General features: G+C 51.2%; 2 protein-coding genes across 2 annotated transcripts; one reads left to right on the top strand and one right to left on the bottom strand.

The window, feature by feature from the left end:
• Window positions 1–4,268: 4,268 nt before the first annotated feature.
• Window positions 4,269–10,477, bottom strand: LOC127238787 (distal membrane-arm assembly complex protein 2-like). The gene is made up of 5 exons (XM_051207519.1): window positions 10,446–10,477; window positions 9,123–9,316; window positions 7,352–7,432; window positions 5,565–5,840; window positions 4,269–5,070 (listed from the first exon to the last, which is right to left on the bottom strand). The coding sequence occupies exons 1-5, from the start codon at window positions 10,461–10,463 to the stop codon at window positions 4,893–4,895; spliced, it is 747 nt and encodes a 248-aa protein (XP_051063476.1). The 5' UTR covers window positions 10,464–10,477; the 3' UTR covers window positions 4,269–4,892.
• Window positions 10,478–14,785: 4,308 nt separating this feature from the next.
• On the top strand, window positions 14,786–16,019 carry LOC127238928 (glutamate-rich protein 4-like). The gene is made up of 3 exons (XM_051207703.1): window positions 14,786–14,860; window positions 15,056–15,232; window positions 15,801–16,019. Exons 1-3 carry the CDS (start codon window positions 14,786–14,788, stop codon window positions 16,017–16,019), a joined length of 471 nt encoding a protein of 156 aa, XP_051063660.1.
• The last annotated feature ends 2,775 nt before the right edge of the window (window positions 16,020–18,794 follow it).

Here is an 18,794-nt window from a genome sequence, read left to right as displayed (position 1 = left end):
GCCAGGATTTCTGTGTCTTCTTAGGGTCCCCATGACAGCGTCCCCTACCAGCAGGAAGCAGTTTGGAAAGAACGATGCCCAAATCCCCAAATATTGTTTACAGAGAAAAGTGACTGAAAAAGGGGTTTTAAAAAAATTGGTAAAATTTCATGTCCCCTGTGGGGGAATGGGTACAGCACTGGTCGGGGTCTATTGCATTATCCCTACTCGGGGTCCTGGGTATCGGTGCCTGCATCGGGATTCCACAACCAGTACAATAGACAAGTGTCACCTGACAGGCGCTCACGGCCTTGACAGTGTAACAGGAATCAGCCTAAGTGTGGCTGCAGATGCTGGAGAAGCGATAACCAACGGCAGGCAACTCCTAGCGGGATCAATGCCGCCTAAGACAGGGAATGATGAGAGCGTTTCCCCGTGACGGGTGAGGTATCTGTTCCCCAGGTGACCTAAGACAGGGATTGCCTTATTTAAAGAGGGAGGAACTGTTGGGAAATTTAAGTACTTGTCCCTTACAGCTCTCTTCTCCCTACCCAGCTGTAGAACTTCCGTGCAAACAAGGTTGAGCAAACAAGGTTGTTTTCAAACTTTCTGGTGCGCAGTGCAGGTGCCTTGACCCAGGTGTGGGTGGTGCATGGCTTCCTCCTATGCTTATCCCATCCCCTGGCTTGGGTGTATAAGCCCATTACTCTCTGTAATAAACAGTGGTGGCAGCAGCTTCTTAACTTCTCATGGTGGTCTGTTAAGTGTTTCAATCCCGACACCCTCCACTGAGCTCAGTACTCTGGCTGTGCGGGCGCGGCAGTGGTAGTGCTGGTTGCCGTGGGTGTAGTGCAGGTATTGGCTGTGGTGGTGTTGAAAGTGGTGGTGCTGGTGATTTTGGTGGTGGTATTAGTGGTGTCATGGTAGTGGTGTTGGTTCTGGTATTGGTGTTGGTCTTTGTTGCACTAATGGTTGTAATTACGGTGTTGGTATTTGTCATGGTGATGGTGGTAATGATGGTGGCGGTATTTGTCGTGACGATGGTGGTGGTGGCTGTGGTGGTGGTGATCATTTTACTGGTGGTGTTAGCAGTGGTAGTGGTATTGGTGGCGGTGCTTGTCATCACAGTGTTAATAGTGGAGGTGGTAACGGTGCTGGCTGTACATGGAAGTTTCTGTCTCACCCGGTCCCACAGCTGTTCAGCCCCACATAAACACACAGAGGCTTATATCAATTATGAACTGTTGGCCTATTGCTCAGGCTTATTATTAACTAGCTAGTGCTACTTAAAGTCACCAATAATCTTTATCTGCATTTAGCCACACAGCTTGGTGCCTTTGCTCAGTGAGGGGTTCTCATCTGGCTTCTGCTGCATCTGGCTGGCGACTGTCTCTGCCTTTCCTCTTCCCAGCATTCTCCTGGTCTGGGTGCCCTACCTACTCCCTGCCTGGCCACTGGCCAATCAGTGATTTATTAAACCCATACCAGTGACAACTCTACAGTGAACAAGCGCATCATCCCACAGCATTTCCCCTTTCTTCTTTTCAGAACAAGAACTCTGAATTTAATCTTTGTTTAGCTTGTTTTCCTGACCATCATCTGCAACAGCTTGTAACCAACACAATAAAGACAAACATCCATAATCCATTTTGGGGAATGTGGGCATAGTTTTCTAGGCTACTTCCTAATGATTAGGGATGCTGGTAATCTTACAGGGATCCAAAGAAAATTTAGGATTATGGTGTAGTGCTGACTGGAGTATTCTATGAGGCTGGATCATCTCAGTCAGCTGCTTTGAACTTGTTCTGGATGCAGAACTCAGAAGAAACAGCAACAGAGGTCCTCTGAAATGCTGAATCATCTGGGCCATCTGTTCCCATTGGAGACTTTTTAGGGGGGGTTCTTTCTCTAACAAACCTTATTTTTCTTAACCCACAATGAAAATGAATCCAGAGCCTCTCATTTCCTGTGTGTGTGTGTGGGGGGGAGCAAAACTTCTCTCCAAAGTAACATCCTTTGACTTAAACTTTGAAGTCAAGGTACTTTCAAAATATGTATGTTGGATTAATCCAGTAGCATTTATAATGAAATGTGTCTTAGCAGCTGTTACTCCTTCCTCAGCAACCAATTAGAAGACAACACAGTAACATACAGTATCCAGACTGTCTGTGTATTTTTCCATCTTTATGTGACTTTGTTTTTAAATCATTCTATTTCTTTTGAAGGGCTTTATCCTTTGTCTATTCTCTCCCAAGCCTATGTAAATTTTTAAACACACTGTAAATTGCTCAGAAGTTTTAACTGGATATCTACTGGATGTCTCCAGGACATTTACTTAGAAGTCATTTCTCTGTGTTTGTAAATACTCCCTGCCTCTGTCTCTGTCCAAGTGTGTGTGTGTGTGTGTGTGTGTGTGTGTGTGTGTGTGTGTTGTACCTACAGGGGTTTTCTCAACCTCCAAGGAAGTGACTCCCGACTGCAAAAGCAAAAGGTTTTTTATTGCTAAGAACCGAACCGGCTGGGACCTCACTGTGTCAGAGGAGTAAGGCGCCTGCTTAAAATAGCGAAGGGTTTTTAAAGGGAAAGGGAGGTTTGAGACTGTTAGTCTCAGCCCATAAGGTTTCCTAGGTTACAGAGATTTCATAGAGTACAACATTTTTACAAGGCAGGATTGCTTAGTGCACCTGCAAGGTTAGGGGTTTTCTTTCTCTAGGACCGGGGGAGCACAGTGGCCTTGTCCTTAAGATAATGGGGTAGCAGGGTTAATGTCCTCTCCAGTCAGGGAGTTATCTATATCTATTGGCAGAGGCACTTATTCTTTCTGGTTTTCCCTTCTTGCCATGAGTTCCATATCTTTTAGTTATTAATTTTTCCCCTCACACTCTCAGGTCAAGCCTGGCCATTTCTAGTTTCTAGGCTTTGTTAACCGTAGGGCGTGGTTGGGTTCATGTTCCAGTCAGCCAGCCAATCTGTCAGACCACCTGTGAGGCACAGGGTAACTCATTAGAGCCAAAGAGCACACCTGTTCAATAGATTTGGCCCAAGTACCCTCACCACACTCCAGAGTTCTACCTATACATGCCACATTCTTTCTCTTCCATATATGGGTATTTTGCCTGCATATATGTCTGTGCATCCGTGCTGTGCCTGGTGCTGCGGAGGCCAGAAGAGGCCACCAGATGCCCTGGAGTTAGATAGCTGTGAACTGCCATGGGGCTGCTAGGAGTTAAACATGGGCCCCTGCCAGAGCAGTCAGTGCTCTTAACCACGCAGCCACCTGCCAGCCCTTCCCTTCTGTCTTATTTTGTATTCCTTGTGGTCCTCTGGATTCAGCTTCCTTAGTGCAGGGATGTTGGTTTTGGGGGAGTACTGAGTGTTAAACCTAGGGCCTTGTGTATGCCACCACTGAGCGATACTACATCAGCTGGTGTCTTGTTCTTATCAGTCGGGGCACAGGAGACGCCTCCTCCTGGAACAAGTGGATTTGATCCTAGGGTTTATGGCTTTGTTACAGTAGAGGACACTCTTGAGTCTGTCTTCATTAATGAATGTTGAGATAGGGTCTCACACTGTAGTCCAGGCCCAGAACTTGCTTTGTACACAGACTTGCCACTCTTCTGCTTCCTGAATGCTTTCTGGGGGGACTAGAGGGATGGCGAGGAAGGTAGGAGCACTGGCTGCCCTTTCAGAGGACCTGGGTTTGATTCCCAGCACCCACATGGCAGCTCACAACTTCCTGCAACCCCAATTCCAGGGGATCCAAGGCCACCTCTGGCTACTATGGGCACTGCACACATGGTGCACTTATTTCCAAGCACATAATAAATTAGAGCCCAGGTGAGGTCATCACCTGATGGTTCTACTGACTCCTGGGCATCGGCAAAAGAGACCTGGAGTGGTTGGGGCAGGGATCAACCCCATTCCAAGAATGAATCCTGGGGCTGCCGTGAGCTCTGAAGTTCTCAGCCTGTTCTCTCTCTCATAGACACCTCTGAGCACTCAAGCGTGCTCCCCCAAACCCCAGCACCCACACCATCTTTGCAGCCACAGCTGTCAGCACAGCAGCTACCGGCACATGCTGCAGTTGGCATCTTGCTGGCATCAACCAGGTGGCCTGGGACACCCAGCAGGCCAGGATCTCCAGCATGCCATTTGTTTATTCTCCAACAAGGAGCTTACTGCTATGCTCTTGCCCAAAGTCCCAGCCCTCCCAAATCCATTTTAAACTTTATCGCCAGAACTACACACCTGCTGCCACCTGGATCCAGTTGGGAGGAAAAGCCACAGGGTAACGCAAACAGGGAAAGTTTAATATAAAGAATCATACACTCGCATGGGCATTGGAGCCATAAGAGTCACTAGTAACCCTGGCCTTCCCCTTGGGGGTCTCTCCAGTGCCCTCTGCTGACGAAGTCTGTTGTGCGGCTAAGAGAACATTTCCCCAACCGTTCATCATTTTCACAGAGCAGGACACTACACTTGAAGGTAAGTCAGTTCATCAATAGGCGTCGCCATGGGGCTTGGGGTGCTGCCAGCCTTTAATGAGTGTGGGCAAGGATGCTGGCCACCTGTGGCGCTGAGCAGCCCTGCACCAGGAGGAACCGGCACTGTAAAGGGCCAGCACCATCTCCTGTCAGGCCCAGTCCCTGCTGACATGTATGTGACAGTTAGGGGAGTGGATGTTCTTGATGAACAGGATAAGGAGAAACAGGAGCTGGGAACAGCTGGGCATGGAGGACTGTCTGCCACAGCATGGCTGTTAGCCAGCTGCAGGCAAACACCAGTCAGTCCCCGACTCGGCGTTCTTATTTCACAGCAATCCTCTGTGTTGAATGAACCTCACTGGGAGCCAGGGTGAGGAGACATCACACTCTACAGAGCCCCGCAAGGTCCTGCAAGACTGGGGCCACAGGCTAGGGAGAGACGGGGCTAGGTGTGTCCCCAGGCTGCCGGTCTGGCTCCAGCTTCAGGCCCTGGGCCCAGTCAGTGCCAAGGACCTCACAATGGGGCAACATCTCTTCTACCAGGATCTGAGTTAGGGCTGGGTGGGACACGGCAGGGAGGTCTGAGATGTCCAGCCTGCGGAGGTTCCTGCAGGGTAAGGACAGATGTGGGCGTGGCATCTGTGCGTGCGTGTGTGCGTGTGTGTGTGTAAGCACATGCATGCTAAAGATGGAACCCAGGGCTTTACACATTCTGCAGCTGGCCTACACCTCTAGCCCCTTACTGGTACGTTCTAAGCAAACACTCTAGCTCTGCCATGTTCCCAGTCCCTCACTGGGGGATTTGAGGCAGGGCCTCCACCACTGAGTTACACCCTTAGCCCTCCAGTAAAACTCTATGTAAACATGTGAAATTCACTGCTGACTCTAAATACGTTTCTCTGCCTCTTCTCTCCTGGGACTGTGTGTCTACCACGGAGTTTCCATCCATACAGAGGAAGAACCCAGGATTCAGTTCTCTCTGAAGATGCAGAATGCTCACCTACCACAGGTACTAGATCGCAACACTGAAGGTAGAGGCTAGTAGCACCTAGAATCCCCTCCCAGCTCTGTGGCACAGGGCCAGCCCAGCAGAGGTCTTACTGGAGGTGGTGGAGGCAGGCCAGGCCCTGTTCTGAGACTTGGGGACACCCAGCCAGCGAGAGCTCCTGCAGTGAGTCAGCCAGCAGGTAGAGGCGGCTGAGGCACCAGTCATCCACATTGGGGCAGTGCTGCAGGGACAGGAGGTTATTCATGCCCTGGTAGTTGATGGCACAGCCACTGGCATCCACAGCCTCCACAGGCACCGCCTGCAGCTTCAGGAACTCGGTAGGGAAGTTGCCACGCTCATTTGGACGGATCCACTCCTTGTCCTGAAACCTGGAGTGAAGAGCAGGGTGATGGCTCTGCCTGGCTTCCCAAGCTTGGCCACCCTGGCAGTGGTGGCGGGGTGACACCCCCCTCATTCCATCCGTCACACAGGACACCAGAAGCCCCAGATGCTACTCAGCATCAGAGCCAAGAACTGAGGTGGACACGCTGCGTGCCTGGGCCCAGCGCTGGGGAGACGAGACAGCAGCATTGGGAATTCAAGGCCAGCCTGGGCTACAGAGTGAGACCCGGCCACCTCCCCCTCCCCAACACACAGGAAAGGAAAGAGCTACCTTCGTGAGTCCTTGCTGACAGCTGTTCTAAGGCACACATCTCATCCTATAGAAAGGGCCTGACACCAAGGCTGACAGCCAGTTAGTTTCTCGGGGCCCCATGGAGGAAGAACTAACTCCTTCACGTTGTCCTCTGACCTCCACACACACACCTCCACACACTACATAAGTAACTGTCAAAAAATACATCATTAAATAAAGACAGGGGAAAAAGGAGCAGAAAGAAAGACCTTCTCGTCTGTTCGTTTGAGGCAGGGTCTTGAGTCTCGGTATGTAGCCCAGGCTGGCCTACAATTTCTCTCTTCTGTTTTAGCCTCCACAGCTGGGGTCTCAAGCGCATGCCACTATGCCCGGTTAGGAGGTATACTCGATCCACCCTCCTCTGCCTCCCCGGAGCTGGGGTTAGAGGAGTGTGACACCATACCAGGCAGATAAACACTTATTTAAGGTGGGTTTTGCCATGTAGCCCAGGCTGGCCCTGAAATCATCCAGAGTAGCTGGGACCAAGGCTTTGCATATCACCCAGATGCCTGGAATGACTGGGTACCGACATGTTTCGCCTCATGACATCTGTGTAGACCGAAATCCCAGTCTTCAAAGCAAACCCTGTATTAGCAATGCCGTACACTATTCTTTTATTTACGGTGTGTTTTTGAGACTGGGTCACACTATGTAGCCCTGGCTGCCCTGGAACTCGCTTTGTAGATCAGGCTGGCCTAGACCCCAGAGATCTGCCTGCCTCTACCTCCAGAGTGTTGGGATTAGAGGTGGTGCCACCATGGCTAGCTGTACATGATTTTTTATGGTTTTTAAAGAGGGAGCCTTAAGATATAGCCTAGATGGCCTAGAACTCACAGAGATCCGCCTGCCTCCGCTCCCATGTGCTGGGATTAAAGGGCTGGCTGTCAGTTTAAAATTTATTTGTGTGTGTTTGTATGTCTTTGTGCATGTGTACAAGTGTGCATGCATGTAAGCCAGTGGTTGATGTCCGGATCACCATCAGTTGCTTTTCTACCATGTTCTGAGACAGAATCGCTCACTTAGAGCTTGTTAGTCAGGCTAGGCTGAACAACCAGCCCGAGCACCCCAGGGTCCACCTGCCTTTACCCACTTGGTACTGGGGTCCAGGTGTACTCCACCATGCCTGGTGTTTACAGGGGCGCTGGACTCATGTCAAGACAGCAGAAATGCTCCCCCTCCCACATCCCGCCACCACAGCCGTCATACTTCACTGCGCCTCCTTGCTTCAGGATGAAGAGGGCACCTGTGACATACGGGCCGTATTTCTCCTGGATGTTAGGGAAAGACCTGTGGGGAAAACGAGGGCAAAGGTGAAGCCAGGGGCTCTCACTGCCTGCCAGTTCTACGAGGAGCAGACTCCAGGGCGGCAGGCAAATATTGACTAGCCTGGTTGCAAACCCAGCGTCTACACTGTGCTGTGTCCTGGGATCACAGTGGACAGAGTACACAGCTGTCTCTGCCTCTGATGACCCACCGGGTGGAGGAGAGAAAGCAAGGAGTAGCCAGGCATTGGTGCCACAGACTTTAATCCCACACTCGGGAGGCAGAGGCAGGCGGACCTCTGTGGGTTTGAGTCCAGCCTGGTCTACAGAGTGAGTTCCAGGACAGCCAGGGCTGCACAGAGAAACCGTTTTGAAAAACAAACAACAACAACCAAGAGACTGGAGATGGCCTAGTTCCGTTGAGAGTACTTGCTGCTCTGCAACTGCAGAGTATTCAGCTGGGTTCCTAGTACCTAAATCCCGTGGCTCACAACCGCCTCTAACTCCAGCTGCAGAGGACCCGGGGGAAAGCAAGCAGTGTGAGAGCGAATGTGGTAACTGCTGGTCTGAGTGAGATTGGCCCTCAGACGCACAGGGCCGAATGCTTGGTCCCCAGCTGGAACTGTCTGGGATGTGTCACTGGGGTGGCACAGGCTCATGCTCTCTCTGGACTTGCAATCTGTGGGTCTCAGCTACTGCCCCAGAGCCACGGCAGCCTCCCGCCAGGTTTCCCTCATGATGGTCATGGATGACGATCGATGTCTTTCTGCATGTTTCTCTTATTGGGTGATGAATGAAACACGGATTGGCCCGTCACACAGAAAGCATAGCTGCCAGACCAGGGGAAGGCTGGGGAGAGGAAGGCAGAGAGAGGGAAGCCATGCTGCCAAAGGAATGACATGCCGGATTGTAGGGAAGCCACAGCTTCATGGCAATACATAGATTAATCAACATGGGTTAATGGAGGGAGGGGGAACTGGGATTGATATGTAAAATAAGAAAAACAAATAAAAAATAAAAAAAGAAAGTAAAAAAGAAAAAAAATAAAGAAATGGGTTAGTAATTAACCCATAAGAAGCTGGAGCCATCGGCCAAACATTTTATACTTGATATAAGTCTTTGTGTGTTTATTTGGGGCAAAGTGGCTGTGGGACCAGGCAGGACAGAAAGCTCCAACTTCACTTGGACTCACCCTTTGAAACTGTAAGCAAGTCTCCATTTAAATGGTTTCTTTTAAACGCTGCCTTGGCCATGGTGTTTTGTCACAGCAACTGAACAGTGACCAAAACACTAACCTCAGAATGAAAGGTATCAGGGCAGGCCACACAGAGCGACGTGGTAGGGACTGGCCCTGGGAACCCTCCTGCACTGGAAGACCACATGTGAGGGCAGAGAGAAGCCCCAGAAGACGCCTTCCAATTCGCCCTTTGCAACTGGGTGGCCAGTAGCACCCACTCTTTGGATGAGAGTGAGATCTCTTTTAAAAGGGAGACATGAGAGATTTGTGTTTTAGCCGCATAGGCCTGAGAAGCAGTTTGACCCCGCCCCCAAGCAGGGCTGGTGGTGAGTGCCTATGTGAGTGGATCTCAGAGAAGAGATGGGCCACAGACGAAGCCTTGGGTTGGTTATGCCGGCAGTGGGAGCCACAGCCTAGTGTGGGACTGACTAGAGCCGGAGCAGGGTCTCCCTGGGGTCTTGCCACCACAGGTCCTCACCGATTGTTCCAGGTCACTCTAGAAACCTGCTTCCGGAGCAGGTACTCTCTCAGAGCCTGGACGTCATGGAAGTGATCAGACAGGAACTGGAACAGCGTTCTTTCCTTCTGATTGCTGTCTGGGGTCCCCGATTTGCTTGCACTATGGATGCCCCTGGCTCTCCCATTCCATTCACGGGCACCCAGGCGCAGGAACTGGAGAAAGGGAGAGGGGGTGAGCCTGGAGGAGGAGTCTATCCCCAAATCTTACACCATGACTTTTAATCTCACCCCTGTCCTTCCCGAGTCTTCTGGAAACCTGGCAAACCCCCCAGTTTTGGGTAGCTCAGCTGTAGAGCCCCTATTTAATATTCACAAGGCGCTGTGGTCAATCCCAGCGTTGTCCACTCCTTCGGTTCTTACCTTTGGGATTCCAGACATTTCTCCAAATTCTCCCACTTAACCAAACATAAATAATTTCCTTAATGCAGCCAGTCTTGGCTTTTTCAAAATCTTTGAATTTCCCACCACATCCTTATTTTTTCCCCCAAGCTCCCTTTATATCTTAATTTCTCATCAATTCATCTTTTTGGGATGCGTGGCATATGCATCCCTGTGTATGTTTATTTAAATGTGTGGGTGTCCATGCACACATATGCCTTGCATGGAAGCTAGAGGTCTTCCTTAATTGCCATCTACTATATATACCGAGGCGGGGTCTCTCACTTGTACCTGGCGCACCTCAACTCAGCTCCTCTGGCCAGTTTGTCCGAGGAATCAACTGTCTCTACCTCCAGAGTGCTGGGACTGATCACAAGTGGGCAGCCACGCCTGGCTTTAACACCTCTGGTGCTCATTCGCTTTAACAATAAACCATTTCCCTGGCACACATTATTTTACCCAGCTCTCCCCAGGGCCTTGCGGAACACCCAATTTCTTGGGCGCCCCTCCGTTTCCGTCCGTGTAACCTTCGCTGTCAGAGGCAGCGATGGGGATGGAACAGTGAGTGTCAACAAAGGTTAACTTCACTTTTTGGTCTTCACCCCCAATCCCAGGCCCTCGTCCGGTCCGTCCTTGCAGGTCAGACTCTGCCCGCTCTCCCAGGACGAGCCGTCCTAGTCCTCGATCAGCCCGTCCGCCCTCACCCATTGGTTTCTCTCCCAAGCGTAACCCAGCGCGCCCGAGGCCTCAGTGGCCCCTGACAGCCCCACCGGCGCCCCCAGCGCGAGGCCCGCGGGAGTCCCGCCGTCCCCGCAGCTTTGCCTCCCTGCAGGCTGACCGAGGCCTCCACGGCGGAGCCGCCCAGGGAACTACAGTGGGGGCTCCAGGCGCCGCGGCCACCTACCGCCCTGGGCGCCGCCATGTTGCCGGTGACGTAAGCAGAGGGGCGGGGCTTCCGAGCATAAACCACTCCGTGGCCACGCCCCTTCTGTTTTTAGCCCGCCTTTTAAAGGCGCACACGCGCTTGAACCCTGTTGGTGTGTTCCCAGCTCCCTCTCTTTAAAAGGGACTCTTCACACCCTCTAGAGAGGGAGGAGCGGTCTTTTCTCTTGGGGAGCTTCTTCTCCTGACTGTGGTAGCAGCTGTGCCCGTCCCTTTTGTACCTTTGCCCTCTTGGCTGTAGCAACTGGTTCTCTGTCTCCTCGCCCTTCCCCTCCTCCTCCCCCCACGTGGCCCAGCTCAGTCTGGCCCTGTCCCTGCCTCTGGCTATGTTCTCCACATCTGTACACTAGACTTTCTCCTTTGCCATACCTAGGGGCCGCCATGTCCTTTCCTTTTTATTTTTTCATTCTCTTATTTTAACTTTTGTCATTGCGTGTCTACACGCCCACATGTCATGGTGCACCTGGGGACATGAGCAGAACGAGGGCCCAGGAAGCGAGTTTAGGTCCCCTAGCTTGCACCACAAGCGCCCACGGAACTGTCTGGCTGGTCCCATTAGCATTAGAGTTTTAAATTTAAATTTTAAATTTAAATATGTGTGTGTTTGCCTACACGAATGTTGTCTGCACCAATACCTTGAAGAGCAGACAAGGACACTGGTTCCCTGGAGTTGGAGTTGCCAGCTACCCTGTGTGTCCTGGGAATTCAACGCAGGTCTTCTGGAAGAGCAGTCAGTGCTCGTAATTGCCAGGAAGTCTTCAACCCAGCCGGTGTTACATTTATTTTGTGTGTTTGTTGTTTGCTATCAGGATCAGGCAATGGAAGGGTGAGTTGGGTAGCCAGGTTAGAGTCCAGTGTAAGAGACTGCCTTTAGTTTGGGATTGACATCTAGACTGCCCCCCCCCCAAATTCTTTGTAGCTGTGGAGCCTGTCCTGGAACTCGCTCTGAAGTCCAGGCTGGGCTCGCACTCACAGAGATCCACCGGCCTCTGCCTCCCGAGTGCTGGGGCATGGAGCCACCAGAAAGGCCTCTGCAGCAGGGGCATTTAATTGGAATGAATGCCGGAAAAGAAAGAGGAGCTTAAAGGTTTGGAGTAACAGTGTTCAGGCAGAGATAACAGCCAGGGCCGAAGCCCTGAGGAGCCACCAGCTGGCAGAGAGGAGGGCAGTGGAGCTGTGGGTGCAGGTCCAGTAGGGTTTTCTTCTTCTCACAGAGGGAGAGAGCAGTCTCAGCATCTGATTTTCACGTTGCAGAGGACAGGGCTGGGCATGAGACCAGCAAAGAGGCCTCTGCAGGATTGCAGGCCGGTGAATACGAATGGGGGAGGGGGCAGCGGTGAAGACTGCCAGAGAGAAAAGCCTGAGAAACAAAAGGTGCCAGGGGCTGGAGAGATGGCTCAGAGGTTAAGAGCAGGGGCTGCTCTTCCAGAGGTCCTGAGTTCAATTCCTAGCACCCACATGGTGGCCCACAGATCCCATCTGTCACGTCTGGTGCCCTCTTCTGGTCTGCAGGCGCACATGCAGGCAGAACACTGTACTTAATAAAGTGGGAGCGGTGGGTGGGTTTGCCAGCTGGGCTGAGCCCATCACAGTGGGGACGAACGGGAGCATGTGGCAGGCAGGCCTGGCATCAGGAGCAGGAAGCTGAGTGTTCACATCTACAGCTCAAGTGCAAAGCAGAGGAAGCAACTGGAAATGGTGAGACCTGAAACTCTCAAATCCCACCTCCAGTGAGGCTCTCCTCCAGCACGGTGGTTCCTCCCAAAGCTCCCCAAACCGCCACAGACCACCCAACTGCCTGAGCCCATACTCCATGTTACTTCATGCGGCAGAAGACACCCCCTCCCACATCCGACTGCCCATCCCCTTCTTAGCAGTGTACTTATTGCTTTGTAGCCCAGCCTGGGCTGAAACTTGTAATCCTCCTGAGTACTGAGATCAAAGCCACCAGTGCCCACCAGTGCCCAGCCAGTTTAAGGACCTTATCGTGGGGATTGGGTGGGGCTGGGGGAGCTTGAAGGTCTTATTAGAAGGACAGCAGTACTGTCAACAGGACTCAGTTGAAGGATCGGAGTCCTGCAAGGAACGGAGGTTGGTGATGGGGGATGTCCTTCTGTGTGCTGTGAATGTTTCTCTTATTGGTTGATGAATAAAGCTACTTCAGCAATGGACAGGCAGCATGTAGCCAGGCAGGAAGTCCAAACACAGATAGAGAAAGGTAATAGACAGTGTCAGGGAGACACCTTGTAGCTGCTGAGGAAGCCAGAGGTCTGGGCATCATCAGCACGCCAAGTGGAGATACCCAGATTAATAGACATGGGTCAATGATTAAGAGAGAGCTAGCCAATAAGAAGCCCGAGGCAATAGAACAAGCAGTTTATAATTAATATAAGCCTCTGTGTGTTTATTTGGACTGCACAGCTGCGGGACCAGATGGGACAGCAACTTCCATCCACAGGTAGCCTAGAAGCTCTGAGAGTAGAGTGTGGGTTCTGTCCTAGAAGCAAGCAAGTCTAGTGTATCTACTTCATCTTTAGAATGGCAAGAGTTTAAGTCATGGTCTTTTCCCTGTTCAGTGATCGGGACTGAAGTGTGTGTGTGTGTGTGTGTGTGTGTGTGTGTGTGTGTCTGTCTCTCTCTGTGTGTGTGTGTGTGTGTGCTTGTGTGTTGGTGCTGGTGATTGGACCAAGGGCTTCTTGCATGCCAGGTAAGCATGGAACCGTGGAGTTGCATTCTTAGCCTGAACCTAGAGCCTTGCTGACCTTAGTTAGGCACTCACTCTGTCACTGAACTACACCTCCAGTCTCTTGTGGGCTTTGACTTGGTTTTGATTTTGAGGCAGGGTCTCAAGGAGCACAGGCTAGTGGCTATGAATGGCATTGAACTTGAAACTCTCCTCTTTCTGTTTCCCAAGTGTTGGGGTTATAGGCATGTGCCACCATACCCAGTCAGTGTGACATGACATTGACACCGAACCCAGGACTTCCTGCATGCTAGGCCAGCCCTCCACCAACTGAGGCACATCCACTGACCCTTTCCCCCTTACATTTGGGTTTTGAGACAGGATTTCATATTATTTCCTTGAAACGTAATATATAGATCCTGTTGCCCTCAAATTTGCTGTGACCCTCTTGTCTCTACAGGTCAACTAAGGTTCCCTCGCTTTTCTGTGGAAAAAAAAACCCAAAGCTCTTTTTTGATGCATGTGGTGGTTGGAAAGAAAATGCCCCCCACAAAGGAGTGGCACTATTAGGAGGTGTGGCCTTGTTGGAGGAAGTGTGTCACTATGGGGATGGGCTTTGAGGTCTCTTTTGCTCCAATATTTCTCAGTCAACTTCCTGTTGATAGGATGTTCCCCTGTTCCTCCAACATCATGTCTGGCTATTGCCATGCTTCCCGACACGATAATGAACTGAACCTCTGATACTGCATGCTAGCCCCAGTGCAATGTTTTCCTTATAAGAGTTCCTAAGCGCCGGGCGTTGGTGGTGCATGCCTTTAATCCCAGCACTGGGAGGCAGAGGCAGGCAGATCTCTGTGAGTTCGAAGCCAGCCTGGTCTGCAGAGTGAGTTCCATAACATCCAGGAATACATAGAGAAACCCTGTCTCAACAAACTAAAACAAAACAAAAAAGTGTCTCTTCATAGCTATAGAAATCCAAACAGACTCTCTCTCTCTCTCTCTCTCTCTCTCTCTCTCTCTCTCTCTCTCTCTCTGTGTGTGTGTGTGTGTGTGTGTAGGTCAGAGGACAACTTGCAAGTCAGCTCTCTCCTTCCATCATGTGGGGCCTGGGGATTGAACTCAGATCATCAGGTTTGGTGATGAGCTCCTTTGCCCTCTGAGCCATCTCTGAGTGGCCCTCGCATTGTTCTAGCTACCAAGATTGTGGTGATTTATCGCAATATCCAAAGGAAATGGATCCAGTGGGTGGGTTTGATCCTAAGTGGAACACTGACCTTGAGATGTGAGACTTGAAGTTAGAGTCTGGGCTCATGGGGGGCAGCTGAGGTCTAAGCCAGGGACCCAGGCATACTCATGGGCTTGTAGGGGTCAAGGCAGAGCATGACCTGGAGCAATCCCAGTCCTGAGCCTCTGGCAGTGACCCAATACAGGCATGTCTAAGGCTAGCAGAACTGGCTGCATACAGAGACTCTTCAGGCACACCGGTGGACAGACAAGGATCGACTTAAGGGGCCGGCCAAGGTTGATCAGCTAAAGAAGCTGAGGAGTTGGGGCTGGAGAGGCATGAGGACTAGGAAGGAAGACAGCCTCGCTCCTTCAGGTGCTGAGCCTTAAGCACCATGTTCCCTGACCGGGTCAGCCTGAGAGACAGCAGTGTGAAGTTGGACCTCTGCTCGAGGCTATCTTTGGACCTTGTGGGATCATGGAGGTTGGACTCCAGAAGAAGGGAAAAAATGTGGTCAGCTGATTCCGAGTAAAGGGTGGACTTTGGGATGTCTCTGCCAGCCCCTCCCGACCTTTCTCCCCCACCCTCACCCACTCCCTCAGCCGCCCCGGGGACTGGGTCACTAGGACTTTGCCACTTCCTGATTCCTGCTCTTCCTGTTCAGACTATGGAGCTGTGGGTGCAGCTGAGGCAGGCTGGACTGGAGGGCCTTGGATTGGGTCCACCCCCACAGGCCCTAAGGATGCCCCCGCCGGAGGGGAACCCTGGCCAGACCCTTATGTCCTCAGGGACAGAACTTGGGGGCACCAGGGAGAGGCTGCTGTGGATCTGGGAGGAGTTGGTGAGTGAAAAGGCACCAGAAAGTCAGGAGATAGATATGGTGGGGAGACTGTGAGTGAGTGTTAATAAGAATAGACACAGCCGACGATCAGCTAGGCCTGGTGGCTCCTGCCTATAATCCCGCCTGAGGCAGGAGAATTTCAAGCCTAAGGTCATGTGTGAAAGTAAAATAAAACAAGGGCAGAGGCAGGTAGCACGGGGACAGAGCCTGCGTTTCGGGAATGGCGCCAGTGCAGGGGAGAAATGAAGGTAGACATTAGAGATGAGCTCAGGGACAGACAGGAGGACCTCAGGTGGGATGGCCCCTGGCAGTGCCCAAGGGATGAGAAAACAGAGTTGGAGATGCGGAGTCAGAGACTAAAAGAAGGGGCCACAGCCATGAAGGGACAGTGGCCGGCAGAGAGACAGATCAAGCAGCAGGAGGATGGGCAGATGGCACACAGAACCCAAAGTCAGTGAGGTCTCTGGCCAGGCAGGCTAGGACTTGAGCTGGCACCTGCTCCCATGAAGCTCCTAGCAGGCTTCCTTGTTCCATGTGGCATACCCACGATGCTCCTTTATTCCTGTAGGGGAACCTGCGCAGAGTGGACGTCCAGCTGTTGGGACAGCTGTGTCACCTGGGACTGGAGATGGGGGCCTTCCGGGAGGAGCTGGCCACCATCCTGGAAGAGGAGGAGGAGGGCTGTGTTGGGGAAGAGGATGGCGAGCCTCAGGGGAAGCAGGAGGAGGGGCATCCAGAGGCCTCCTATCCAGCCCTGAGCCTCCCTGACTTTGAGATGACCATCTGAGGTAATAGAGTTTGACACACAAATGAGATGCAAATGTATGCAAAGGCAAGAGGAGATTCAGGTCCAATCACATTGAGAATCAATGGCGCTCCTTCAGAGGTCTCTCTCAGCTGGAGTGAAGGGAGATCCTGGCAATGGCCCCAGGTGATGTGGGCAGGTTTGACTGTAGGTTCAGGAGGGGCACAGACGCCATAGGCCTGTCTGCAGAAGTGTTTGCAGTATGCTTGGCAAAAGTGATGCAGGTGTTGGCAGACAGAATGGAGACCAATTCAGCCTAGTGTGGCAGCTGTCACGGCGATTAAGCAATTGAGACATGGCAAGTTCAGACTGAGACGTGAATGCCGCAAAGGTCAACGACCTCCCAGTAATTTAAAAAATTGATTACATGTTGAAATGATGTTTTGAATACACAGAATAAAATACTAATTTCATATGCTTTTATTGTGGTTGTCTGTAACATAAAACCATTTCAGCCATTTTTCATGTGTGGTACGTGATATGCATGCATACATATGTGTGCAGGTGTGTGTGGGCTGTCTCCCTCTGTGGGTCTCTCACTGAATCATGCCACTGTGGCTAGACTGGCCCTCAAGCTCCCAGGACCTGCCTGGCTGTCTGGTCCCCAGTCTTGGGGATACAGGCACATGTAGTTGAGCCTGGCCTTTTCCTTTGGGTGACGGGAGTTTGAATTCAGACCTTTATGTTTGCACAGCAAGTGCTCTGAGCCATCCCCTAGGCTCCATGCTTTGTAATTCTCTCTCTCTCTGTCTCTCTCTGAGATAAAGTCTCTGTATAGTCATGTACTCCAGGCTGGCCTGGAACTCACAGACATCCTGCCTCGGCCTCCTGAGTGCTGGGGTTAAAGGTGTGCGCCACCACGCTGGGTGTTTTTCCTGTTCTTTATTCTGGTTATATGTGTGTGAGTGTGGGTTTGTCCATGCCACACTCTACCCTGAGATAGGCTCTCTCATATTAATGGCTGCTATGTTACCTGGCTGCAGAGTTTCTGGAGGTTCTATCTCCTCCTCCCATCTCTGCGAGCAGGCGCTGGGATTAAGATGCTCACTAAGTCGTCCAGGTTTACATTGGTTCTGGGGATTTGAACTAGGTTCTTATACTGGCAAGCACTTTGCCCACCGAGTCATCCTCAGCCCTTCTTTCTTTTTAGCTAATTTTTCTTTTTTGGAGACAGGATTTATATACCCCAGTATGGACTGAAATTCTCTCTTTCCTTCACCATCTGAGTGCTGGGGTGACAGATGTGAGTTACATACCCGCTGTCCTGGCTTTTTCTTTCCATTTTGGCTTTTCCAGGCAGGGTTTCTCTGTGTAACAGTCCTGGCTGTCCTGGGTGGTTGTGAACTCAGAGATCCACTTGCCTCTGCCTCCCGAATGCTGGGAGTAAAGGCGTGCGCCGCCGCCGCCGCCGCCACCACCACCTTGTCTCCTGACTTCTTAAAGCTGAATATTCCATTGCATGCATTTATCATATTTTCTTTATTGTCCTTTCCTTCTCATCATATTTCTTTCTTTTTTAAATGATTTATTTTTACATGCATTGGTGTTTTGCCTGCTTGTATGTCTGTGTGAGGGTGTCAGGTCTCTTGGAACTGGAGTTACAGACAGTTGTGAGCTACCGTGTGAGTGCTGGGAATTGAACCCAGGTCCTCTGGAAGAGCAGTCAGTGCTCTTAACCACTGAGCAACACCCCCAGTCCCTGGATGGCTGAAGCAGAGGTAGAGCACCACGTTTGTGGGGAGTGATAGGGACAGATGCTCCCAGTTGCTGGAGGCAATGTGACTCTTTGTGCTGTGTACAGAGCTGGCTAACAGAAATGGGCAGAGCAACTGATCTTCAGGAGCCCGTGAAAACTTCAACCATCAGGAGATTCTTTCAGATCCATACTGTGTAGACAGCACCTTCCATCGCCTTAAGACTTATAAGTTGTAATTTGTAGCATGAAAGTCTGAATGGGCTATGGATTGGGTAAACCAGAAAAAAAACAGTAAGCAAGAAATAAAATGCGTGTGCATGCAGAATTTAATTTTTTTTTTTTTTTGGTTTTTGTTTTTTCAAGACAGGGTTTCTCTGTCTTGTTTTGGAGCCTGTCCTGGCACTTGCTCTGTAGACCAGGTTGGCCTCGAACTCACAGAGATCCTCCTGCCTCTGCCTTCTGAGTGTTGGAATTAAAGGTGTACACTACCAACACCCGGCACAGAATTGATTTTTATGAGGTACCCAAAACAGGCCAGTTTCTAGAGAATGGGAGGAGACCGGAGGTCAGTGGGGGCCGCAGGGACGTGAGCTACTGCTTGGTGACGGTAGCTTTAGAGCAGGCGATGGCCTCTGTTGTGATTGATGTCACTCATTTGTCCCTGCAGCTGGTTACGATAGCCCTGGCTGGCCTCATTATGTAGTCCAGACTGGCCTTGTTATGTACCAGGCTGTCCTCGAACCCATAGATGTCTGCCTGCCTCTGCCTCTTGAGTGCTGGGATTAAAGGCGTGTAACCACACCTGGCAAAATATCACTTCTGCTGTCTTACAGTTTAAAACAGTCTTTAGGGAAGTGTATAAAACACATATATTTGGGCCGTGTTATATACAGACCCTTGGGGTGAAGAGAACCAAGGAGTTAGAGCCAGGTTCTGCTGCAGCCCGGACATGAGCTGCAGTTCTCCCAGTGAACACCAGGGGGTGACGTTGCAACCTACAACGGATACCCAGAAACCTTCCCCCTAAAAACCTTAAGCTACTTTGTGGCCTGGCTTCCACT

Source organism: Phodopus roborovskii, unplaced genomic scaffold (genome assembly GCF_943737965.1).
Source record: "Phodopus roborovskii unplaced genomic scaffold, PHOROB, whole genome shotgun sequence".
Classification (NCBI taxonomy): Eukaryota; Metazoa; Chordata; class Mammalia; order Rodentia; family Cricetidae; genus Phodopus; species Phodopus roborovskii.
The sequence above is the reverse complement of the archived record's forward strand: the minus strand, read 5'-3'. Positions and strand labels throughout refer to the sequence as shown.